Genomic DNA, 25,818 nt, shown 5'->3' with positions numbered 1-25,818 from the left:
TTTATGTAACGTGGCATGATATTAGCGACAACAAAAGTTCTAATTATATTCACTTCATAACTTTTATCGTATTATGGTTTTTTTTTTTTAGTTAAATTATAAAATTTTAATTAATAATTTATAATATATTTTTTTATTATATTGATATTTAAAAATAATTATAACTTAATATATTTTTTGATTATTTAATTTTTTATTTAAAATATCAAATTAATATAATTTAATTTAATTTTAAAAATTAATCGAATTTGACTTTTAAAAAACACAATATGACAGTTAAAATTGGACGGAGGGAGAGAGTATAACACTAATTTAGTAGGTATTTGGTCATGCTATACCATATCATGATATGGTATCGTGAAATAGAATCAACGTTTGGACATGTGATTTTACGCTGATTTCATATCGTGAAATTTGATTCCATATCCTCCAAAAACCATGATATGGAATCATATGGAAATCCCATACCATGATATGAGATATTTTAAATAAAATTTAATCCATAAATTTATATTTCGTTAAAATAACACCACATTTATATCTACTAATCATTTATTTCACATGTAAATAAAATTTATAATCACATCATTACTTTTTAAAATTTATCATTCTCACCAACAAATAGTCACTTTAACTCATACTTCATGATTGTTGAGTAATAAAATCTTGAAGAGCCTAAAGGTGTTTCATTTTTACTCAAATATATTGATGAGAAGTGGAAGTTAGGTTGAAAGTTAGATTGAAACAATTACTTAAGTGGAAAATAAATAGCTTTATAATAATTTATTATGCGATTTTATATTTTTTTGTTTATTTGATAAGATTGAATAAATAATTGGGGCTATTTAATAGTTTTAAAACTTATGATTTTTTTTATGTTTATAAGAAAATATACAACACCAAAATTTCATGTCCAAACAAAACTTCAATTTCATCTCATGATACCATATCGCATGGCCAAACGGAATCTTAGTATTATTACAGTCGCTTTAATATTTTTTTCTCATTTATTTTTATTTATTATTTAATAAAATATATATTTTATTTTTGGCATAGAGTATTAATGTACCCTTTAACTTGGCGACAAATTACATTTATACCCTTCAACTTTAGGTATGCACAAGTAAACACTTAAACATGTATAAAAGTAAACAAATAGATACACATGTCCTATGGTATTCTACATGTCATTTTTTGTCCAACGTGGTGTTTTATGCGTATTGTGCCACATAAGACTCATGTGCCGACTTGTTTAATTTTACACAAGTTTAAGTATCTATCTGTGTATACCAAAGTTAAAGGGCATAAATGTAATATGAGGTGAAGTTACCGGGCACATTTATGTATTATGCCTTTATTTTTTATTGTATCTTTCATAGTTACTCTACTTTATATTTTTTTTTATAGATTTATTATTTGAATTGTTGATATATGACATTACGTAACGATTAAAAATGATATAAGTTATTTAAATATTGTATTCACTAAAACAATATACTATCATATAATACAACATAATATAATATATTATGAAATAATACGTAGTTTATTTGGAGAAAGTGAAACAAAATAATATTTTATATTGTTATCGTTGTTTTATTGAATTAGAATTTTTATTTTATTTTTCATAAAAAAATCGATGATATATTTAGATTCACACGCATAATATTAAGATACTTTTACTACAATTTAATTCCTAACTATAATTATGAAAGACGGGTAAAGTTGTATTTATGAAGCAAGCTGATTGAATTGTAATGAATTTTCTAATTTAAGGCATTATATAAAGCATGTGTATGAGTCATTTTTTAATAACTTAACAAGACATTTTAATTAAAAATTATAAATTTTGGAAAAAAATAAAACAATTGTGATACCCTAACATAAAAAACTCATTACATTAATCTAAACCACATTGTATCTCTATAATCCACCAAATCGTAGCTATATTTATATTGCGTTAAATTAGTGTAGTCGTTGCTTCAAATTGAATTATCTTTATGTTTTATCAAATTATCAAGCGTCATTAGTTTCTATCTTATTTATTTTTTTTCCTTTTAATTAAGAATAATTATAGACAAATAATTTGCCTTGCATTTTGATAATTCTTTTGTTAGTTGAAAATAATGTCATTAAATTTTACGTTTTTGTGCTTTAATTTTATTTTCTGGATAAAGCTACGTAGGTAGAGTTATACCATTACATCCTTCTAATTTTCTCTGTTGTAACATAATGATTATTGCCGTTTAATGCAGTTAGTGTTAAAAGTTATCACGTAATGTATATTTAAAATATATTAAATAAAATATGCTTATTATGCGAAGGTTTTGTTTTTGTCATTTAATTATTTATATTTGAGTATTACTTATTTCTGTATTTTTCATTCTATATATATGTATATATATATAAAGAAAAATATATACACAAATATTTTTAATGAATAATGGGGATCTACAATTTCAGGATTGGACTGCTCATTTACAAGGAATTTAATTCCATGTGATAGTGATATTTACTTTTCAAATTATTAGCTCAGCTTAAATTAATCTTAATTTAGCATTTTACTACAATCATAAATGTTAACTGAAAACAAAAGTTACAAAGATGGATTTCATAAAAAAATTAAAGACATTAATGCAATAGTAAAAGGCGTCAGAAAATGTAGTGAAATATTATTTATAAGAAAATAAAGTTTATTTATTTATTTAATAATATGCCACCTCTTTTGTTTCGATTATTTATTTTTGTGTAGTTAACTGCCCCTCCGTAAGTTTTGAAACTGCAACTCATTAAAAAAAAAAAGTGTTTCTTCCCTATTTTTAATACCTTTTAAATTCTTAATTTTTGTCCTATTTTAATACCTTTTAAATTTTATTTTATCCCGACATTTTTGATGGGATAAACTCAATAATTTTAAATGTTAATACACAAATTGATTTGGTGGCAAGATGAGATTTTCTGAGATGCATTAATAAATGCATGATATATGTTTGAACTTAAGTTATTTTGCTTTAAATTTATATAATTTTAAATAATCGAGTGTAAATTATGTTTTACCGTCAAAAAGGAAAAAAATATTATGTAATCGGTAAAACAGAGAAGAAGATGTAAAAATGAAGCTAAAGCTAATTACAACTGCACTACTCTTAATTAGTTGCTTTAAGTGTTAATTTTTTCTTTTATTTTTAACTTCCCTGTTAAATATTGGGGAAACAAATATTTATGTGATGTATTGTAAAGACCGCTATGTTTTTACATTATTATTCGTTATAACCTTATTAAATCATTTATAAATACCTAATGCCCTCAATTGAGTAGGTGTAATTAGATAATATTTTATTAAAGTTTAATTTTTTATTTGACTTTTATTGTTAAAAATTAATTTGGTGAGAGAACATCACTAATATTTCGCTTAAAATAGGCATCAAACAAATTTTATTTTGTTTTAAAGAATATTGTATTATAGACATCATTTTCAATTTTTTTTGTTTATTTTGACACAACATTACATAATTCCCTCAATTGAGTAAGTGTAATTAGACAATATTTTATTAAAGTTTTATTTTTTATATGACTTATATTGTTAAAAATTAATTTTGTGAGTGAACATCATTGGTGATTTGCTTAAAATAGGCATCAAACAATTTTTATTTTATTTTTAAGAATATTGTATTAAAAACACTATTTTCAATTTTTTTTTGTATATTTTGACACAACATCACATAATTTATTTGTTTTTTTCTTCTTATTTTGATTTATTGAAACAAAAGCTCCTTTACTTTGGCGCCAAGACTTCTTAGAGCCCACTTTTCCCACAGAGTTCTTATTAGCAAAAATTTAGGTATGTGGTTATAACTTATAATTAATTAAGAAATTTGTACTACAAACAGCAAAACAAATAAAAATACACATACTTATATATTCCATAAACCCATTTTCAGTTTTTTGTTGGATAATATTTTGTTTTTCTTCCTTTTTTGGTTCATTGCAACAAAAACTATTTTGATAGAGATTAGTCGACCTTTAAGAAATAATATACTATTTTTCTTGATGAAGTTTTTGCATAGATCGCTTTATTCGGACTAATTTTAATTTTTTACTTTGTTGGCAAATAAATTTTGTGTATATAGGTTAGATTATCTATATTTATGATCTAACTCAGAGTAAGTTTAGAAACACAAAGATTCTTTTAATATAATATATGAAAGATAAAGTTATCCGACTCAAGTTATATAGTATATACTTCACTCCACATAAATTCTATAAAAATATTATGATACAAAAAGGTAAATTTATGCCGTCATTTTAATGTTAGGATATTTTTCGCTACATATTTTTTACTTTAATATCGTGAGACTAAAATTAAAGACCATCAAATTTGAAGGCAGAAGTTAAAAATTGGCCTAGGCGTTAAACTAATAACCCATTATTCTTCATTGTTTATTGCTTTGAGAGCTGATTTTAAAGTCCTTATTTTTCAGACTTGATCAACTTTTCCCCCCAAAGTTTAATCATAGATTTTATGATATAAAAATATTAAGCAAATGCAAGTACAAGATTTTGCATGCCAATTATGCTTGAGAACGTAACTTAGCTCATATAGCTAGTGAAGACGTCTACAGAAATTTGTAAAAAAAATAGAGTTTATTTTTCACAATAAATCATTTGATGTAATAGTTTAATCAGGTTTCCCCCTTGTCATAGTTGGATTAAATGACAAAATTCATTATTTCTCATAAGAGTATTAAACAAAAAAGAGGTTGTGGTGTATTGGTGGAAGTACTTCACTTTTAATTATAGGTCTCTGATTCGAGCCCTGGGTATGAAGAAAATCCTGTGGGAGCGCCACCCTCAAATAGGTCTTGCAGTGCGCGATTCGAATTTAATCGAAGCTCCAATGCTCTGAACACCGAGTGGGAAAAAAAAAACTATTTATAAATCCAATGCTCTGAACACCGAGTGGGAAAAAAAAAATCTATCTATAAAAAGTTATAGTATTTGTGGGAGTGTGGAGCCTTATTTCTATAGGTTTATGTTGCTTAAAAGGTTTAAAAACAACAAGAAAATTCGTACGGAGATATTTTTAAAAGATTATTTGATAAGATCATTGGGTAAATAACTTAAGAAGGAAAAAGAAGAGAGCATTTGTCTATTTTTGAAAAAAAAATTAATTAAAGTTTATTAGGTGATTAATATTCAAAAATAGATTTAGCATTGCAAATCTGCAATTCTTGTTTTTTTTTTTCTTGCTCTGAGACAGCTATTCTTATTGTCCTCGAAAAATTTGTCATTGTACATCTTTAAATAAAAGAGCTACTTATTTCTTTCTTTTTTTTATGTTGCATTTTAGAGAGCAAATTTATTTTTCTTTTTCATCTTTTAACTCTTTCACGTTAAATAATAAGATGATACTTTTAAAGTGAAAAAAATTTGCTCATATTATAGTCATAATAATTTTTTGGTACACCAATTTAATTTAATTTTTTTGTTTAAATTTCTATCATTTTCAATTATAGTAATGAGTTTCTAACTTAAAAGCTACATCATTTAATCAGATATTAATAGGAATAAATACTTACTTTGTATCACAACACTAAATTGGATCATTTTTGTCATAAAACAGTATACGAAATTAAGTAAAAAAAAAGAAAGAAAAGTAAAAAAACGGTTAGATAATAACTCTCCCCATTATCCTCCATAACTCTTCTCAAAGTAACTGCCAATCACCCCCAAAGTCCACCTACCCCTCCGCCGTTAATCCTATTAATTAACACTAATTACATACTTTGTCAGCCACAGAGAAAAACAAGAGTTGTTTGTTAGGTCTACTTTTGTTCAAACAGTGAGGAAAAACAGCAAGACATATAATATCTCTCTCTCAATTAAGGTAATTATGCTTTAAACTAATTTTACTCTTTCTTACATTAACCTTTAAGCTACTATAATATATTTGTTACTTAAAGCTCATTTTGTATTTTCAGGGATATATTCAAGAATGGCTAGTGTTAGCTACTATTCTGCTTCAAAATTGGAACCAAATGTTCAAGAATTCAACTCAGAAGAAATGATGACCATGCAGCAGCTTCTTTTTGATTTCAACTATGATGTTGAACAGAATTTTTCTGATGAAAATCAGGATTGTTATTTCGATCCAGACGAGTTTATTTTACCCATTGAAATGAATAACAGTTGTTGTTTCATGCCAGAGTACTCTGTTTTCGAGAAACAACCAAAGGACAATCATTCTTGTTTCATTCCAGAGTACTCTGTTTTTGAGAGCATCCCAAAACGTCAAAAGATTTTTCAAGATGATTTCTTTCCAAATCCAAATAGTAATACCATAACCCCATCCACTCACAATTCTTGTTTCATGCCAGAGTACTCTGTTTTTGAGAAACAACAAAAACTCTTTCAAGATAACTTCCATGAGGGGTTTGTGCCAAATCCTCCAATGTTTGAGGATTTTGCGCTTCCAGAAATTCCTATGCCTGTTTTTAGTAGCAATAATGCTGCTGGAGTTGTCGCGAAGGAAGGCTGTAGTAGTAATAATGAGAAGAAGATGTCAGCACAGAGTATGGCGGCGAGGCAGAGGAGGAAGAAGATTAGTGATAAAACACAAGAATTGGGCAAATTGATACCTGGTGGACACAGAATGAACACTGCTGAAATGCTTCAAGCTACTTACAAGTATATTAAATTGTTGCAAGCACAAGCTGGACTTCTTGCCTTCATGGGATCATATCAGGTAAATAAATTATATACTACAACATTCTAATTTTATCCTATACTATGCCTTTATTAGCTATTAGTAACTTATTTGCATTTTGTATTTAATTTTTCAGGAAAATGAGAAATCATTTGAAACATCATACTTGCAGAAACTTGTTGGATCTTCCTTAGTTCAAGAGAAGTTGTACTCCAGTGAAAATTGCTTAGTTCCAAAAGTGTTTGTTGAAGCACTAGAGAATGATCAAGAACTTCAAAATTCACAAGTCATTGAGGAAATCAAGTCTTTGATTAAAGGAAGAAATTATTAATTTCAAAGAATTAGGGAATTTAGGATTAGTTCAGTCCAATTACCTGTTGTCTGTTGTCTTAGGTCTTAGGTTAGCTAGCCATGGTTTCATTTATTATTAAGGGTTTATCTTTCTTAGTTTAGCATTTTAATTATGTGATTTTCACTGTAAATTCATCATTTACAAGGGAGTTTAATTCCATGTGAAATTGATATTTACTTTTCAATTATTAACTCAGCTTGCATTAATCTTAATTTATATTGCCAATAAGTTTTATTTTTCTTCTCCTACTCTTCCTCATTTCAGTACAATCATAAATCTTAAAGTGAAAACCATAATCACAAAATAATTAAAGATATAATGTCTTTCTTTCCATGAATTTATTTTTCTGTAATTAATTACCACTCTATAAGTTTAATTTTGTAACTGCACCCATAAAAAAATTACATGCTTTTTCCTATTTTAATTCTTTTTAAATTCTTAAAAGTTTTTATATACTATATGTATATTTATTAGTTCAGTTTTGAAATATATAATATTTAACTGCTTTCGGAGTTTAGCCAAAATATATTTTTTACTGAGAAGACAAGAAGTACAATTAAGCTAGAGGAACTTCTCCAAATAAGAAAAAGAAAAACTTAATTTAAATCTTTTCCTTTGTCTTCCCCAAAAAGAATTCTTATTAATTCAACCTTTTACTTGGTTGGTTCATGCAAATATTCTATTTTAGGCTATCATTTAACTTTTTGTCCACATTTAAAAGGAAAAGTGTATATAATAACAAATTAATAAATCAAATTAAATGTTATAATTATAATTTGATTTAATTGTGCTCGGTAGCAAACTGTTTTCCAGTCCCCTATCTCCCTTAAACTCTCGCTCGCCACTCTCCCTCTCTAGCTCCCTCCCTCTCGCTTTTAGACAAACACATATGTATAAAACGTGTTTGTGTTTGTATAAAACGAGAGAAAATTGTATATATATACATATAATTTCGTTTCGCTCTCTCCTCTCTTCCAGATCTCGCTCGCCACCCTCGCCTCTCTCGCTTATACAAACAGAAACGAAATGTATAAATTGCGTTTCTATTTTTATAAAGCGATGAAAAATTGTATATACACACATAAATATATATATCTTCGTCTTATACACTTATAATTATACAATACAAATATTGCTCAATTTCTTTTGTCTTTCTCTCTTTATCGTTTTATACATACACAAATTACACAATTGATTTGTATATAACTGTTTTCTTTTGTCTATGTATGGCAAATTATACAACTGGTTTCTTTGTATATTTATATCGAATTATACAACTGTTTTTTCTATATATGTATAGCGAACTAAACATATTTATATTTGCGGTGTAGCATAATTATACAAAGTATAATTATAACATGCAAATATAATTTTTATGTGAATGTTACTCTATTTTAAGTAGTTATGCAAATGTAGCCATATTGTAAATAGCTATGCAAATATACCATATTTCAATCCGACCCGGCCCATATCCACATCAACCTAGGGCACTAAACTTTACAAAAACCCTAACACAGACAGAGTCGCCATTTCACCTGCCGTGGGCACAGAAAAGCTCTATCAACCCTATTCTCTTCTCACTTTTACAATATCAAGGTACACATACATTGCTTTTATGGTTTTTTGCTAATTGTTATCAGATTTCATTCACATTCTTCTGTTATTGCTTTTTCCTTTCATTGTTGCTTCTCAATGCGATTTAGGTAGCTTTTGTTTGCTGTTATTTTCGTTTTATGTTGAAGATCTTTGTGTCTGTTCAGAAAATTATTGTTTGTTGTTAAGTATGATTCATTCGATTTCCTGATTACTTTATTCAAATCTATTAAAAGTGATGGTAGTAAAAGATTTCTGCTTTCTGAGTTTTTAAGCTAGTTTCTTAATCGGTTATGATTTATCATAGAAAATTTTGTTATAGGATCTGTAATGCACTCTTAGTAATGTGATATGAATAGCGAGATTGAAGGGTTGTAAGAAACATAGAAATGCTGCACCCAGGGTTGTCAGTGAAATGGGTTGAATACCACGAGGTCTCAGTTCAAATACCACAGGAGATAAAATTAATAAATGATTTCTTGCCATCTATTCAGAGTTACCTTATACATGTTTCTATGTTTCTTGGGGAAAGTTAAATAAACCCGGATACCACAATTATAAAAATAATAAAGAAATGTCTCGTCTTAAGAGATTATGTGTAAATAAGATAGATTATATTTATGGGTAGCAATATAATGGTTCTGGTTATTGTTATGTTGGCAAGCATTGAGTCCAATTTGATGATCCTTTTAACAATGAGCTATTTCCGGGTGAAATGATATATCATGTTATTTGACATTGTTATATGACAGAGATGGGTGAGGTAGTTAAGGGAGCTGTTCCAGTTCCAGAGTCAGTATTGAAGAAGCAAAAAAGGAGCGAGGAATGGGCCCTTGCAAAGACACAAGAGCTTGTAGCTGCAAAGAAGAAAAGTGCTGAGAACCGGAAATTGATCTACAACAGAGCTAAGCAGTATGCTAAGGAGTACGACCAGCAGGTTGGTTAAGCTCAATCACCCTCAGATAATATTCTTGTTTTGAGTGCCAAATGTAGTAATTAGTTCTCAATTGCTGTTTTTAGGAAAAGGAGTTGATCCGTTTGAAGCGTGAGGCTAGATTGAAGGGTGGTTTCTATGTTGACCCTGAAGCTAAGCTGTTGTTTATCACTAGAATCCGTGGGTAAGAGCTCTTATCATGGTTGGTCTTTTAAGCTTTGAAATCACTGGTATTTTAATGGTACTCATTAAAATTATGTTTCTTAGGATTAACGCTATGCCTCCACAGACCAAAAAGATATTGCAGCTTCTACGGTTGAGACAGGTAACTAACTACTTGTTTGATGGTATTGCTAGAGAGAGCTGGAGGATCTTGTGTTACTACTCAGAACACTCTAGGTTGTTTTAAAGTAATCAGTTAATAAGCAGATCATATTTTTTTCTCCAATATATGCTTTAATTTTATTTGTTATTTGCCCTTGTTTTGCTTGAAATATACCATAAAAATGTCTTTTAGGGTATTGTTTCATGGCTCATCTTTTTCAAAAATCTAGAGCAGAATCTTTAGTTAACTAGACTTATACCATGAATGAGACTTTACTTGAAACAGTTTTTAGTCTTCACATAGATTTTATTGCTGAACTTGGTAGTGTTTGATCTGCAGCCAAACAATTGTGGGAGTCCTACGGATTCTTCGTTATTATATATCATTGCTTCTCTTTTGCGTAAAAAATGAATTTGCATTTTCTTATATCTTGATTTTGGGGTGCCGGATAGATTTTATTTGATATCGTGAGGTTACTTTCCACTATTCTAATTATGTGATTCTGTTACTCCCATGTTGATGGCAGATCTTTAATGGTGTCTTTTTGAAAGTCAACAAAGCCACTGTCAACATGCTTCACAGGGTTGAACCTTATGTTACCTATGGGTAGGTTATCACTTGAGAGTTTTGCCATTACCTGGATCATTTTTGCTGTTCATCTGTTATTTATATACATTGGTTTTCCTCTTTCAGTTACCCTAACCTAAAAAGTATTAGAGAATTGATCTACAAGAGAGGTTATGGGAAAGTTGACAAGCAGAGAATTGCTTTGACTGACAACGCTGTCATTGAGCAGGTCAGTATCTGAAAAAAAGGCACATTGGTCTTTGAATTGAATGTTTCACGTGGTTTGTTGACATGTCATTTTGATTATACCTGTTTCAGGTATTGGGTAAGTATGGAATTATCTGCATGGAAGACCTAGTCCATGAGATCATGACTGTTGGACCCCATTTCAAGCAGGCCAACAACTTCCTATGGCCGTTCCAACTCAAGGCACCTTTGGGTGGACTGAAGAAGAAAAGGAATCACTATGTTGAAGGAGGTGATGCTGGTAACCGTGAGAACTTTATCAATGAACTTATTAGGAGGATGAACTAAGAGAGTTGGAAATTTTGCTATATTAGGATTGAGAACTTTATCTCATCTTTCTCAGACCCTTTTGGGTTATTGAAGTGATAAACAGCTTCAGATTTTCTGCCTTCATTTGAGATTGTTTAGAGTTATGACAGTATACGACAATGATGATGTTTTTTTCCGCAGGGAACATATCTAATGTCAAATTATTATCTTTATCTATATTTTGTATTTCTTGTGCTTTAGTGGCTTGAATGTGATTCATTAAATTACTTTTCGAGTTTTCTAATGAGAGATGAAATGCTAAAGGATTTTTGAATATGAGCAGTCGAGGCAAGAATGTGTTTTTTGCAATTGGTTTTATCGAACTGGAATCTCATTCTAAGTTCTAACCAAGGATTCTTGTGGTTACTAAAATGTGTTTGCTTTCCTTAAAATCTCACTTGAGGTTTCAAAATACAGAAGTCTTTTACTCTGCTATATGTTTTTTCCTTCAAAAAAGTAATTGAGCAGATCGGGAGGGTTATTGACTGGTGAAATGAGTTAAATTCTTGTATTGTAGTTGATTGGGGAAATCAATTTAACATTAATACTGGTGTTTCTACCTTAATGAATTTTTGGTGTTTGTTTGGAATAGGCTCGAAACAATTACTATTAAGGGTAAAATGCAAAAAAATAAAATATCAAGTGTGCAAAAGTTTTAAAATGACAAGTCAGGCATTTTAAACTTGGGCTTAAAATGTTGCTTAATAAAACGATGTTAAATCCCCCTTTACATAAACTTGAATCTCTAATGGTATCCACTTGTAAGTTTAAAATAAATTAAGATCTTAGATAATAAAGATTTCAAAAGAACAAAGGTTACATATTAGACAACAATCTTAATTCTAAAGAGACCATCCAAAACCTTGAACCATATTTGCAATCAGAGTTTCAAACATTTCATTAAATCGGGAGTAGGAGAAAGTCAACCAACTGAGCTAAACGTCTAAGTTAAAGAAACATATGAAAAACAAATCTTCATTCTTCTCCAGCAACTTCATGTTTTCTTCTGGCAATCCCATCCATACTTCACTTCCCTTTCCATTAGCACTATCCATAAAATGAAATCCACATGGACATTAGGATTAGCTAGCTATTCAAATAGGCTTAAAATCACCTTCATAAAAACCAAGTTTACACCAACTAATAAAACCAGCAATTCCCACTTCATTTCCTCTACTTGTCTATGTACTCATGTTTCTCATGAATCCTCCTTATATATCCATCTTCTAACTTCCTTATTGATTCTTGAACTTTTTCCACCAACTTTTTGTAATCCATTTCCCATTCTTCAACTTCCCATTTGGCAATTGTTGGATACATTAGATTACCAATGCAATTTGTGGGGAAATTTGGACTCACTCTCTTCCTCCAGTTAATTGATGCCATTAGTATGTAACTTATTTTGTCCTTCCATGTTGCTATAATTGATGACACCATAGGAAGACTGATAGAGCCTCAACAGGGCAATTCTGTATTAATGACCATATGGAATCATTGTTGACATAGGATTATATCTTGGTGGAAAAATCCTAGTAACGCCAATGCCACTAGTTTCTTGATACACTTTGGTCCATGTTTTGACAAAAATACCAAGTGTGGATGCCAAACACACACATAAATGGAAATTCCTCCACAAGGGAACTTAATTGAACTTCTAGCAAAACTTGTTCACTTGATCTTTACATCAATCACGAGGTTGGTATGGAAGGAATTTAAAAAGATCTTCAATTTTTGGGTCATTGACGATGTTGGACAAGGTAATGTTACTAACATTTGCTTCAAGAAAATCGACCCTTTATCGTTGCATTCGATTGTGTATACATCGATTAATCTACCAGCTAAAGGGTACATGCAAGTGTTGCTCTGAATGAAGTAGAGTAATTTGATCCTCGTAACTTCCATTATCTATATAAAAAGATACTTCTCAGTTGTGAATTGGGGTCTCCCGTAGAAACCACCAGCACATTAATTGGAAAATCTGCAGCTCATTTTTTACCCCATATGGAAACGTTGCCCAGATAATTTGGTATGGCACAAGTAGTTGATCCATCTTTACTGGGAAAGTAAAGGTTTCTATCACAAATGAATATTGTAAAGGCAGACAATTACAACAAAAGAGACGGATAAGAAAGAGGACCAAACTCTCAAACTGTGCATACTCAAGTGTATCGAAGAAAGTTTCAGGACATGTGAAGTTACTCCTGGCGCCAACTCTTCTTGCAACACAGGATATTCAGGAAAGCAACATCAAACATTCCCTTGGCAGATATCACCTCGACATAATGGGCATACCCTACATGAAATGAACAATTTAAACTCCAGTTTCATTTAGCAGAAGATATTTTTCGCTAAAACCAAATAGATAATTATTACAAGACAAGATTGTAATCACTCTTGTTGCTCTTAGAGACTTATTTAAAAAATAGTGACCACCTAAGTTGCGCAAACTCTTCACTCGATGCCGCACCCGTGTCTGATTCTCCAATAATACACTACTTTGGGAGAATCCAACACGCACCCGTTGACATTTCTGAAGAGTCCGAGCAACATAGGTGACCACACATTGCAGGGTACAAATATCATGTTGCTGCACTTCAGGAACTACATCCTGTCCAAGTGTATATTTTTGTGGGGTAAGCAATCTTCATGGGCTACTCTAATTTCTTTCCTGGTAAGATGATCAACTTTTTATTTATGATCCTCAACGAAGCCTTCAGCTTTTGAATGAACATTTATGAGGCACAAAAAGTCATTATCATTGAACGCAAGATTTGTCTGAATATTACCATGTTTCTTTGTTAGATCTAGCTTGATAAAACATCCAGAGGCACAAAAAGTACGTGGTTGATGACCTTCCAGACATTATCTTTACCCTTTTTAAAAGAATAAGTTTGAGAACCCTTATACTTTCTCTTGTTTATTTCTATCACTGTGATGGTAATAATTCTCCTCCTTGCCACATCTATAGCCACGAGCACAATAATTATTTCATCTCTTCTCACAATTATCATGTACAACTACATTCACTTAAGAGTATGATTGGGATTAGTTATGATGGAATAAGTTATGCTAAGATAATATTAATTCTTAAGAACAACATATATGTTTACATAAAAACCCTTCATGAATGTGAAAAGCAATGTATAAGAAGTGTCAAATGAATATTTTTGGCATTTAGTCATTTTATCCCCGGATTACTATACCACCCAAGGAAAGGGATAACTTATCCGGTACTAATTATTAATCCCGGGATAAGTTATCCTGGACTTGCCAACCAAAAAAACAAATTAAGTGACACTATAATTTAATCCCAAGACTATTTGAAGTTATCCTTCACACCAAATGACCCCTCAGAGTATTTCTTAAAACCTTTTTTATGATATTGCTATTGTAGCTGCACATGTGAAGCATGAAAAGTAAAAAAGGTTTTCTCACAATTTCTACTGCATGTCTTAGAGATTCTACCAGTTAAGTGGAAACAATGTGACACATTGAAGATATTTTACCATCATCTTCAAATTGAACTCTGCATATGTTCTAGAAAAAGGATATGTTTTGGATTTTGTCTTTACATAGTTTCTTGTAATTGGTAATATCTTAATTAAGAGATTTTAGTAGGTGTGAACAATCAATAATATCCACCCCTCTTAGGAGTCCGGAGCCAAAAGGGAAAAAAAAATTGGCCTGAAATTCCAAAAGGGCAAACAAATCATGGAAGAAACCAAAGGACTAAAGGTGTAGGGGCCTATGCACATGTGACGTTAATGACGTTAACCGACAAAAGGAAGGCACACTTTTGGTTTTTATTTTTTCCTCTGATCTTGAATCTTTGTAGTGTTGATATGATTCAACAGTGCAAAGGCACAGGTGTCAGTGCACCTTTCTTTTGTCAATTAACACTGTTAACGGTGCAAGGAGTAAGGCACATGGGTACCTTGCGCCTTGACCATTTGGTTTCTTCCTTGATTTGTTTGCGCTTTTGAAATTTTGGGCCAATATCTTTCTCAAAATTTCTCTCCAACTATTGACGACTTGTACAAAAATAACACTAAGACCATAAAAGAGTAGCTTTCTAAGAACAAACCTTGAGGATGTTTGTAATAAACTCTAATTACGTCTTTTTCCAGATAACGGTGGTCTCTGAGCTAGTTTAAGTGCACCTTGACTAGTCCACTGAGATAAGAAAAAATCATCCAGTGCTTTTATGTAGGTTGGAATATGAATCCTGGTCTCCAAAGTTCTCACCCACTTCATGGACCAGTAAACAACACCCATACTTCTGCTTATGAGTATGGTAGCAAAGGTGACAGGAAGATTGAGGCAGAAGGGTACTAACCAGGGAAACACCCTAAACTGGTTAAGAAACAAGTCCTAAACAGATTCCATCTCATCAAATCATATTTCAAGTACATTTCTGCTCATCTCTTTGCCAAGTAGCACGATAAGAGGAAAGGCTAGATTGAAGTTTGTAACTTCAGTCTTCAGAAAATTGGATGATGATACAAATAGCTGAGGAGCCTCTGAATTCTGAAATTGACTGCAAGATACCAGCTCAAAGCAAAAGGGGAAAAAGTATACCTGTGAATTTCTTTGAGCCATTTGTCAACACAAGTCCTGTGAAATTCATGATGGCAAGGCAGTGTTCGTAACATATCTCCTTCCTCGTACTCAACCAGACAAATGTAACATCTGTCAAAATAAAGCCAAATAGTTCACATGAATAAAATAAGATTATAATATTCAAGCTAACAAGACCACATAACAAATTAAACTTTTTGACTAAGAATGAAAGAAAGAAAAGGAAAGTTTAAATATTTTGCATATAGAATTAGATAATAAACAAAATCTGAAAGAGTTTTAACATAAAGCACCCAACCATGTTATAGTTATTTCCAGACAACCAGTAATGATTAGTTAACTTACTCCAGGGTGGCATAACCAAATAGATTATTTCTAGGTCTAAATCCTATGCTAGCAGCAGATTGAGCATAAAAAAAGACCACTACTTTCACCTACAACTCTTTAAAACTTCTATCCAGAATAGGATAATTAATGGAAGTACAAGTGACATCAAAATACTAGTAAAGAAGACCCTTAAGATTATTGGTACTTCGTGCCAAATGCTTTGGAGTTGAGAGGCTTCCCAGTATCTTTATCATAATTCATAGCATTCTCACCGTGTTTGTATTGGTATCATCAAATATACAAGGACACATCTTTCTACTAGGGTTAGAGATATGTTATATCACTTATATAATTTGGAACAGTACGCCAAAGCACTGTTCTTGCAGGTTTACGAGCTTGCATTTCAGATAAAGCAAACTCTCCATGTTGAAAAGAAAAAAAAGAATACAATGGTAGAAATCCTAGCTGAAGCAGAGATCTGATCTGCTCATTAAATGGCTCAAAATCTTCTTTTCCAATATAACTAATGCCGAGTGAGCTGGCTAGTTTTGTTTATTTGATATGCTTTGCATAATTTAAATTCCACACTGAGAGCAAAAAAAATTCAGATCCTCTCACATATTGGAAAATTAGAAATAAAGATACGTATAGTATTCTAAACAAACCATTAGATATACATCTATATTCACCTTCGTTCAGAGGAAAGAAAGATTTTTATTTTGGGATTTGCCGCATACAGTATAGAAGGAAATAAAGAGGGTTAAGCAAGGTCATAATGTTTCCTTTTCCATAGAACTACTAATTAATCATGCTAGTAAGAAGTGCTACTCTTTTTCAGTGGTTTTCCTTCAATCTCTGAGTATATTCTAGCTATTTTTTTATCCAACAAATTTAATTTTTAGTTACTTAACAACCAGAGATGCAATTGCAGGGACTCCTATACGTTCCTTTTTCTCCGATCCAAAATTCAAGGACCTTACAAAATCCAAAAACATAGCTGCAATATTTAATTACAGTGGTTACACCAAGCAAAAAGTACCTCTTTTAGCTACTTTGCCCCTAAAATTTTGCATAACCTTCTGGAAATTCATTTACATTTACTTCTAAAAAGTGCTATATCAATATGAATAACTCTCTCAGAAAGAATACAGAACTATAAATGGTGCAAGCAGAAAAGGAACCAATGAAACAAAAACACGGCATTGTAAGATTGCTTGGAAGCAAGTAACATCCATAATAAATCTTAGAGGAGCAATAATCTGGAAAAAAGTAAAATGTTCGACTCACTGTGCAACTTCGTCATTTGAACTCCTACGGAATTTGTTGTATGATTTGACAGGTAGGGATTCAACAACTTCATTGGGTGCTGGAACAGATCCAATTGAGGATACAGAAGGCTGGGATGATAATACAACTGATTGCTGATGAATTTCATCCAGAACCTAAAATGAGTATCCAAGTTCAACTCGTACTGATGACTAAAAGTAGATGTTGATGAAGTAAAACAGATTGGTAACATTACCTCGAATAAAGCTTCTGCCAACATAACAATTCTTGAAATGCTTGCTCTGGCACTACTGTCACTATCTAAGTTAGCTCCTTGGCTACTGATACGACATGTACAGTGACCTGTTCGATGCTGACTAGATAGAACACAAGACCTCTCATGTCCAGAATGGTTCTCAAAGCGCCTTCCCAGTCGTTGAAGGGCATAGACCTAAGAAGTTGACCAATATGTTCAAGAAAGTCATGTCTTGTCTCAAAACTATACATGATAAGAGGGACTGTACATATATATGCTTTTCAAGCACATTCAGATTACTGTTCTGTTTGAAAAAGTAATACCAAATGATACATCTATTTTAAGAATTATTTTGGAAGTAATGGCCAACGAGTTCCACCAAACACGTGACACACAGGATTAGAAGTATTGCATTCATGTTTAAAGCAAAACATACTATTACCCTCTTGCTTATATGGGGTTGTCATATAAACTAAATGTAAGCACAGTGAATTAGGCTGATATTTACAGACCTGAGATCTTATTCTTCTTCGCCGCTCTAGCCAATTTGACCTATGCTCCAGAAGATCATGATATCTTGTTTCTCTTCCTCTTGGGCTCTCAACTGCATAATATTGGCTCCCGTACAAGGAGGTAGAGGCACCAGATGATGCAAAGCCAGAAGTATTTGATAGAATTAAGTCATTCCCTTGGGATGCTACCGAACTTAATTCACCACCTAAATTCTGTCTCATACTATTCTCACTAGCATGCCCAGTTTCTGTTTCCCGTTGAAAGGAACAAACATCAGGAAATGATGATCTTCGAACAACCCTATCGCGAAGTCTACCAACACTCAGGGTTCTGCTGATACTAATGTTCCTTTCAGTAGGCTCGCGAGCTGCACTCCTTCTGTCAGAAACTCTTGTCTCGAAACCATCAGTATAATTATTATTTCTTGGAGAAAATAAATTAACAGTACAGTCTACTCTAGTATCATGTCTGTCACCTGACAAACCTCTTCTGGAAGCAGGATGTGGCTCATCCGTGAAATTATCAGAGAAGTTAGCAGTTGAAGGAGTGAATACTAAGTTATTAGAAGTAACATCTTCAGAGCATTGGCTAGGAGATCGATTGCTGAAACAACTAGGAAGGAAGTCACAATTCTGTGGCCTTTCATTTCTATCAGTGAATCTACCTGATGAACTTGAGCGCCGAAGCTCATCCTCATCAATTGAAGAAGCAAACCTCTGTGAAGATGCAAAAAGGGACCTTGCTGACCCTAAACTGTTTGCTCTGCTCAGCCGGAAGCTCATGTTTCCAGGACGAAAATTGAACCGGGGGAGGAAACGACCAGAAAGATTCGATGATCTAGATGATGAAGCTCGAGAAGAAGCATCACCTTTCCTAGCAATTGTATCAGATAAGCGTGATTCATCCCAATCATCAAGCTCAACATTGGAAGCTACACATGTTTCATCATGCTTCTTAACTTTAACCTTTCCAAACCATTCAGCTTTTCTTCCTCCTGATTTAGTCTCACTCAAACAAGCACCACTAGCCTCATTTCGTTTCGTTTGAGTTTCCAAAGCCTGAAGTACAAGTTTATGAATCAAAAACGTTAAAACATATGACAAAATTTTTAGTAGTTTATGTACAATTTTTCCAAAACCACTAACTATTGTAGAGCCAAAAGTACAACAAAGAAAGCACAATGAACAACCTCTACGCATGCCTATAATGCGCCTAAAAACATTTTTCCATATCACTAACCTACTGTAGGTCACCAAACAAACACAATGTAGCATGATCAAAGCTGAAGAATGCTACAAAAAACATATAAAACAAACCTGTACTGCTTCATTTTCAGAATCGCGAGATCCGAGACACGCGGACTGAAAAACTTTACTCCGAGTAGATCGAGATCTCCGAACGACCACCGATGATGAAGATGAAGCCACCGGAGATGACGGTGAATCCACTGCATTATTCTTGCTACTACTCGAACCCATTTCAAGTAGAAAAAGTGTAGATCCAAATGAGGAGTTTCAGATCCAGTAATTTGAATGTAATAGTTGGATTTTGATTATTTTTATATAAATTTATTGTGTATGATTTTCATTTTCATGGGATTAGTGCAGTGAGAGGGTAGTGGGGTAGGGTGGGGGAAAATAGGAGCATATGGGCGTTATTTGTGGCAGTATTTGGGGATTCAAATTCAAGCTTGGTCGAGACGTTGCCGTTTAACGTGTTGCTTGGCTTTGTAGTAAATAAATAGCGCGAATTCAAATGCAACTTACTTTGTCTTGTGTGTGGCGTGATAACGCTCTTTTTTAGGATTTTAGAATGATTGTTCTCTATCTTCTTTGGATTTTGGTGGATTTTTTTACTCTAAAAGTATTTTAATTTAATTAAATATTAAATTTAAGAAAGATTAGATAGAATGATTGGAAATTGAAAATTTTATTAAGTAGATACTTGAATACGCACCTTTATTTCATTTAGACACACAAAAAAAATTGTATTGGAAATTTTATATTTTTCGTATACAAAATATTTGTCAAAAAAATTAAACATTTTATATCTATAAATTATTTTTGGAAGAATAACAAAAGAGTGATGAAATATTGATAGAAAATAAATATGATGATATAGTTATACTAGTGATGTTGATCATGTGCAATTTTATTAAAGAGTACTAACTTATACTTCAAGTTCAATTTTAATATTTTATTGGATTAAAATTCATCCAATAAATATTGTATTTTTAGAATAACTTTGTGATAATGTATTTGTTATAATTTTTTGTTTATTTGATAAGATTGTACTTAAAAAGTTAGATAGTTTTCATAATAATATGTAGAGGTTTATGTTTCTGAAAAAAAAATATAACTTAAAATTCAAAATGCATGTTCAAATAAAACTTCAATTTTATCTCATATGATTTTCACATCATTATTTCATCTCACATGATTAAACGATCTTAAATATAAGAAGTGGCATTTTTTTAGAATAAATCAAAAAGAAGAAAAGACACTTAAATTGAAACGAAAAAAATAATTGTTCAATGAAAAGAAAAATAATTTAAAAAACTATGATGCTCCAATAATATCTTTCACAATTTCAAATAAAAAATATGAACTTGAGAAATATATTTATTTTTTCTCATTTCAAAACAATTACTCTAATCAAATTGCATTTTCATTGATTTGATCATCAAATAGTGAAGTTGTGGTCCCAAATGACACATAAATCACCTTGGTAGTACTTGTTTGTCTAATAACCAAATCAATGACTTGTGTCATCGTTTGGTGGACCCTTAGATTGTACTATGATTAAATGGGCCAAGAGCCCACTGCTTTTTTACGCATTTATTGGGTTTGAAAAGCAAATCTAGAAAATGATTTTTCAAAAATTTTGATGTGTTATAAATTTGTTTGGAATTAAATTTAGGGAAAATTATATATAATAGTAAATTAATAATCTAAAATAAATAGAGTAGCTATGGTTTGATTTAATTGTGCTCCATAGCAAACGTTTGCAAAAAATTGACAGACGCATCTCTCCCAAATATTTCGCTCGCCACTCTCCTCCAATCTCTCGCTCGCTTCCTCACTTTTTATACAAACACAAGTGTATAAAAACTGTTTCTAATTGTATAAAGCAGAAAAAATTGTATAAATACATATATTTTTGTTCCCCTCTCTCCCCTCTTCCAGATCTCGCTCGCCACTCTCTCAAATCTCGCTCGCCACCCTCGCCTTTCTCACTTATACAAACAGAAGCGAAATGTATAAATTGTGTTTCTGTTTGTATAAAACGTGAGAAAATTGTATATACACATGCAAATACATATATTTTCGTCCTATACACCTATAATTATACAATAAAAATACTCCCCTGCCCAGTTTCTTTTGCCTTTCTCTCTTTCTCGTTTTATACAATTTTCAAATTGTATCTAATTTCTCTCTTTCTCGTTTTATACAATTCGATTCAATTGTATATTCCTTGTCAAGTCTTTTTTGTCTTTTTTTCTTTCTCATTTTATACAAATTCAAATTGTATATAATCGTTCTATACACTTATAATAATATAATTCGTTTTATACACTTTGTTTTTATACAGTTCTCTGCCCAAGTGTCTTTCTCTTTCTTGTTTTATACACTTCGTTTTATACAATTTGCTTCAACTGTATATGTATAGCGAATTATACAGTTTATATGTTTGCTATGAAGCACAATTATGCAAACTTTGCTATAGCATACAAATATGAAATTTTTATTTGCTATATGTGAAAGTTACCCTTAAATTTATTATATTTGTGTTTGTATCGACAATTTTATATGAAACTCGAAATTAAAGCAACTTTTTCGATCGATGTGAGATCATTTCTCAATTGTCATATCCACCTCGATAGCGTATGACCTTCCTAAATAACATCTGATTATTTAAAAAATTAAAATATTCCACATTAACAATAAACAAAAGTGTAGTGATTTAATTTAGTAATAGAATTGCTGATATACAGCGAACGCTCTATTCAAAATAATTTTGCAATCAACTAGGTGAAGGGCTCCACGCAACTCATCAATCATCCAAAATCAAATACAAAATTTGAATTTTTTAAATTTCTTAATACTAAATTAATTGCACTTCAAAAAATTTGAACTTTTCCCCCCCCACACACACATATATATATATATAATTCTCTAATACAAATACAAAATCTATATAAAAAAAAGCTAGTAAATTTATTCGAATCCAGAAACTGCACCTAGCTTTGTCTATGTTTGAAAAGTGTCTTGCTAACAACCTAATAAATATCCATTCATTCACTGGACAAGGAAAGCTGAGATCAAGTTGGCTTTCAATGAACTAAAAAATTGCAAAAATTATTCATACACGTGTTTATAGCGTTAGGGAAGTTGTCAATTTATTAACACTCATCTAATTTATGTTATGAGTAAAATTCATGAGTAGTATATACAACACTTGCAATTCCAAATGTATAAAGAAAATCACATAAATGTTGATGGTCACTCAACTATCAATTGTTTTCATAAAAAGTCATTCAACTATCATTTTCAACTCAAAAGTCACTCAACTATGACTTCTTTACACAGAAAGTCACTCAACTTATTTAATTAGTTTTATTAAAATTTAGTGATATAAAATTTTAACTATTAACCAAAATTTTAAGAACCAAATATATATCTATTAAAATCATTTAATGACCCCATTTAAGTTGATCCCCTAAAAATATAATATTTAACATTTTATTTTACCATTAATTTTCTAAATCTTTCTCCCCCGTCTCCCCATTCTTTTCCTCTATTGCAACTTCTATTACAAATCAGATTGTTAAACTTGTCATCTGTATCATACATTTAAAAAGTTAGATTTTTTATTTTATTTTTCAATCTGATGGTTTCTGCTGAACTCTTGGCACCAAAATGTAAAGCAAACAACTATTGAAGATAAGGAAAAAAATAAAAATTAATTATAAAATATTAAATATTATATTTTTAGTGGGTCGGGTTAAATGAGACGGATTATTAAATGGTTTAAATGGATATATATTTGGTTCTTAAGATTTTGGTTAATAACTAAAATTTCATGTCACTAAATTTTATTGAAAAAATAACTAAATAGATTGAGTGAATTTTTGTGCAATGAAGTGATAATTAAGTGATTTTTGAGTTGAAAATAAAAGTTGAGTAACTTTTTATAAAAACAATTGATACTTAAGTGACTATTGAGTTGAAAATATAGTTGAGTGACTTTCTGTGAAAAATATTGTTAATTTAGTGACCATCAAAGTTATTAACTCGACAATTTTATGATTGAAAGTTGAAACTTTCATGGGTATTACATGCAAAAATAATTCAATCCCCAAAAGTATAAAGAAAATTATAATGGGATAATTTCATTGGTGACACTTAAAAAAATAATGGTGTAATTTCATAGGTGATATAAGAAAATAATTTGATGTACATTATATATATGATATATTAATTTGATGCGCGAGAAACATAATTTGACGTGCCGATACATTACTCTGATGTCTGAAAATAAAGATTTTGGAGATTTATAAGACTAATAAGAAATAATGGTAATAAGAAAACTTAAATACGTAATTTTTGTTATTTTCTCAAAATAATATGATTACTTTATGAGTGATACTTAACCCTTTTTTTTAATTAAAAACAAATGTGTAGTTGAATCTTCAAGAAAACTTTCTAGAAATATTTTGGAATTTGAACCAAAGCCCCAAGAAAATGACACTCCTTGCTATCAAATAAGTGGACCAAAAAAGTGGGGTATTCTATTGGAAACTTACATAAATATACTATAATAACAAAATATTTATCATTTATAGTAATAATATTTCTTTTTCACTTGATCACTTTTAATTCATTTATAATACAAGTTTAATTCATATTACAAAGAACAATTCTTTATTCATATATAATACAAATTTTAATAATAAATAATTTATTTATTACACATTTTAATTCACTTATAATACAATGTGTCAAATTTTTACCAAACAAACATAATATATTTAAAAAATAGTTATAATTCATATATATTACATACATAATTCACTTTTAATACATATGATAAATTTAACATATGATTGCTATAAATGGTAATAAATAAAAAGTATTGCTAAAATCAGTAATTATTTATTAAAATATATCAATTTATGTAATTTTTCCTATTCTATTTTGAAGCCCCCATTTAACTCATAGTCGATTTGCAAAAAATATGTATATATTATTTTGTGGTTATTTTAGACAAAGCTTAAAATTTTAAACAAATTAAGTTATTATTTAAAGTAATTTATTAAAATAGTATGTTTATTAAATTTTTTTATAAAACTAATATAAAGATATTTTATAATAACATTTTAAGGTGTATAAAATTTAATTTTGTGTCGATGAGGTTAACTTGAAAAACGCTTTAAGTAAAACGTTACTATAAGTAAATTTTATAATACGTAATAAAACGAAACTGTGAATCAAATCTTCTTTTAAGTATACACTGTTAAACTTCTAAATAGCAATGTGTGTACTAAAAGGAGGAGCGTAATACTTCCATATAGTTATCACATTGCTAGTTAGAAGTCTAACCATAAAAGAGCCCTTTTACACAGATATTTCCTCCACTTATTTCTAGGCTCAATCTTCAATAATAAATGTTATATGCGAGATTTTTGTGTCAATTTACGAGAATTGTGTATATTCTCCACTAAACAATAGAATAGTATCTTTATATCAAATTGCATTTCCTTTCCCTTTGCGCGAAATTAACTACAACAATCAAACTTACTTAGGTGGAATGAGGTAATTTTTTTCTCTTGATAAAATAAGAACATCTACATTTGACAAATCAGCATGACACATCAACCTTTTATGTTGCATCAATGTCAATCTTCTCCTGTTGCTCAACCTTCTTTATCCAGACCATCTCGATTCAAATTGATCGAACCTACAATTAAATCCATGCTGGATTTTCTTCAGCAAATGGGATCCTATTTAATGGACAATGGTGAATGGTTATCCCTTTCTTGCTTACAAGTCAAATTTCTATTTTATTTCTCTTGATTACGCTATGTTCCTTGAAAACTCCGACGTCATTGACACCAGTAACGAACTTCGTTACTTCAGCCTATTTGATCTTATCTAAGTTTACTCAATTAAATCTAGGGCGTATTTTAAATTTGCAAGATTAGATGGCCGTGATTGGATTCTCAAGAAACGTTATTGTGAAATACTCTATACTAGTTTTATAAAATTTTTAAAAAATATACTTTTATAATAAATTGCTCTAAATAATAGCTTAATTTGGTCACAATTTCACTATTTTAAAATAAAATAACTCAATAAAAGTATAACGTTTGAAGTAAAGTCTGTCAAAATGGTAAAAAAATAATGTCAATACTCATATAAATATGATTCAATTTTAACGGATTAAATTAAAGTATCATCTAGAGTAATTATTATTGTTGCAAGCTTAATGAAGTGAATTTTGAATTTTGAATATAAAAGACAAATTTAAATTTTGAAATGTTAAAATATTTTTGCAACGTGAGTAAAAATGAACATTAATAATTCAAATTTTAAAAAATTATCGATACTTATATATTCAAAATTCCAAACAAACATACGAAGTTAAGTTTTATAAGTCAAATATGTGACACACATGTCGTAAGTTTGCATTTACAAGCAATTACTGAACTTCATTTGCAAATATTTAGAAGATATTAACCACTTACAAAATAAAAAAAGGAAATTAAGTTTTTCAGATTATTTTACTTATAAAAATAAATATTTCTTATAAAAAAAAATCATAACTATTTTTTTTAAGTGACCTT

The 25,818-nt window shown here is 30.4% G+C and overlaps 3 protein-coding genes across 4 annotated transcripts; 2 read left to right on the top strand and 1 right to left on the bottom strand.

The window, feature by feature from the left end:
• The first annotated feature begins 6,178 nt into the window (after nt 1-6,178).
• On the top strand, nt 6,179-6,785 carry LOC107027825 (transcription factor bHLH53-like). Its single transcript, XM_027919327.1, has one exon. The coding sequence runs from the start codon at nt 6,179-6,181 to the stop codon at nt 6,773-6,775; it is 597 nt and encodes a 198-aa protein (XP_027775128.1). The 3' UTR covers nt 6,776-6,785.
• A 1,689-nt stretch (nt 6,786-8,474) lies between these two features.
• LOC107028956 (60S ribosomal protein L7-3-like) lies at nt 8,475-11,232 on the top strand. The gene is made up of 7 exons (XM_015230209.2): nt 8,475-8,654; nt 9,404-9,588; nt 9,672-9,769; nt 9,853-9,910; nt 10,437-10,516; nt 10,604-10,706; nt 10,796-11,232. The coding sequence occupies exons 1-7, from the start codon at nt 8,492-8,494 to the stop codon at nt 11,009-11,011; spliced, it is 903 nt and encodes a 300-aa protein (XP_015085695.2). The 5' UTR covers nt 8,475-8,491; the 3' UTR covers nt 11,012-11,232.
• Nucleotides 11,233-12,913: 1,681 nt separating this feature from the next.
• On the bottom strand, nt 12,914-19,679 carry LOC107026619 (uncharacterized RING finger protein C4G3.12c). Of its 2 annotated transcripts, none has more exons than XM_015227660.2 (6): nt 19,289-19,679; nt 17,972-19,030; nt 17,460-17,654; nt 17,225-17,358; nt 15,611-15,721; nt 12,914-13,325 (listed from the first exon to the last, which is right to left on the bottom strand). In XM_015227660.2, exons 1-6 carry the CDS (start codon nt 19,448-19,450, stop codon nt 13,280-13,282), a joined length of 1,707 nt encoding a protein of 568 aa, XP_015083146.1. In that variant the 5' UTR covers nt 19,451-19,679; the 3' UTR covers nt 12,914-13,279. The 2 variants fall into 2 exon arrangements, with proteins under 2 accessions (XP_015083146.1, XP_015083145.1); XM_015227659.2 differs by having other exon boundaries at nt 17,225-17,379; nt 19,289-19,677.
• Nucleotides 19,680-25,818: the final 6,139 nt, after the last annotated feature.

Source organism: Solanum pennellii, chromosome 8 (assembly GCF_001406875.1).
Source record: "Solanum pennellii chromosome 8, SPENNV200".
Lineage (NCBI taxonomy): Eukaryota > Viridiplantae > Streptophyta > Magnoliopsida > Solanales > Solanaceae > Solanum > Solanum pennellii.
The sequence above is the reverse complement of the archived record's forward strand: the minus strand, read 5'-3'. Positions and strand labels throughout refer to the sequence as shown.

Excerpts from the sequence above, each read along its gene's own strand:
- LOC107028956 (XM_015230209.2), top strand. The coding sequence starts at position 8,492 with ATGCAAATATACCATATTTCAATCCGACCCGGCCCATATCCACATCAA. Across the intron at positions 9,770-9,852 it reads TTTATCACTAGAATCCGTGG|GATTAACGCTATGCCTCCAC; the intron begins GTAAGAGCTCTT and ends TATGTTTCTTAG. Across the intron at positions 10,707-10,795 it reads ACAACGCTGTCATTGAGCAG|GTATTGGGTAAGTATGGAAT; the intron begins GTCAGTATCTGA and ends TACCTGTTTCAG.
- LOC107027825 (XM_027919327.1), top strand. The coding sequence starts at position 6,179 with ATGAATAACAGTTGTTGTTTCATGCCAGAGTACTCTGTTTTCGAGAAA.
- LOC107026619 (XM_015227659.2), bottom strand. The coding sequence starts at position 19,450 with ATGGGTTCGAGTAGTAGCAAGAATAATGCAGTGGATTCACCGTCATCT. Across the intron at positions 19,031-19,288 it reads CTGAAAATGAAGCAGTACAG|GCTTTGGAAACTCAAACGAA; the intron begins GTTTGTTTTATA and ends CTTGTACTTCAG. Across the intron at positions 15,722-17,224 it reads TCAAATGACGAAGTTGCACA|ATGTTACATTTGTCTGGTTG; the intron begins GTGAGTCGAACA and ends TTATTTTGACAG.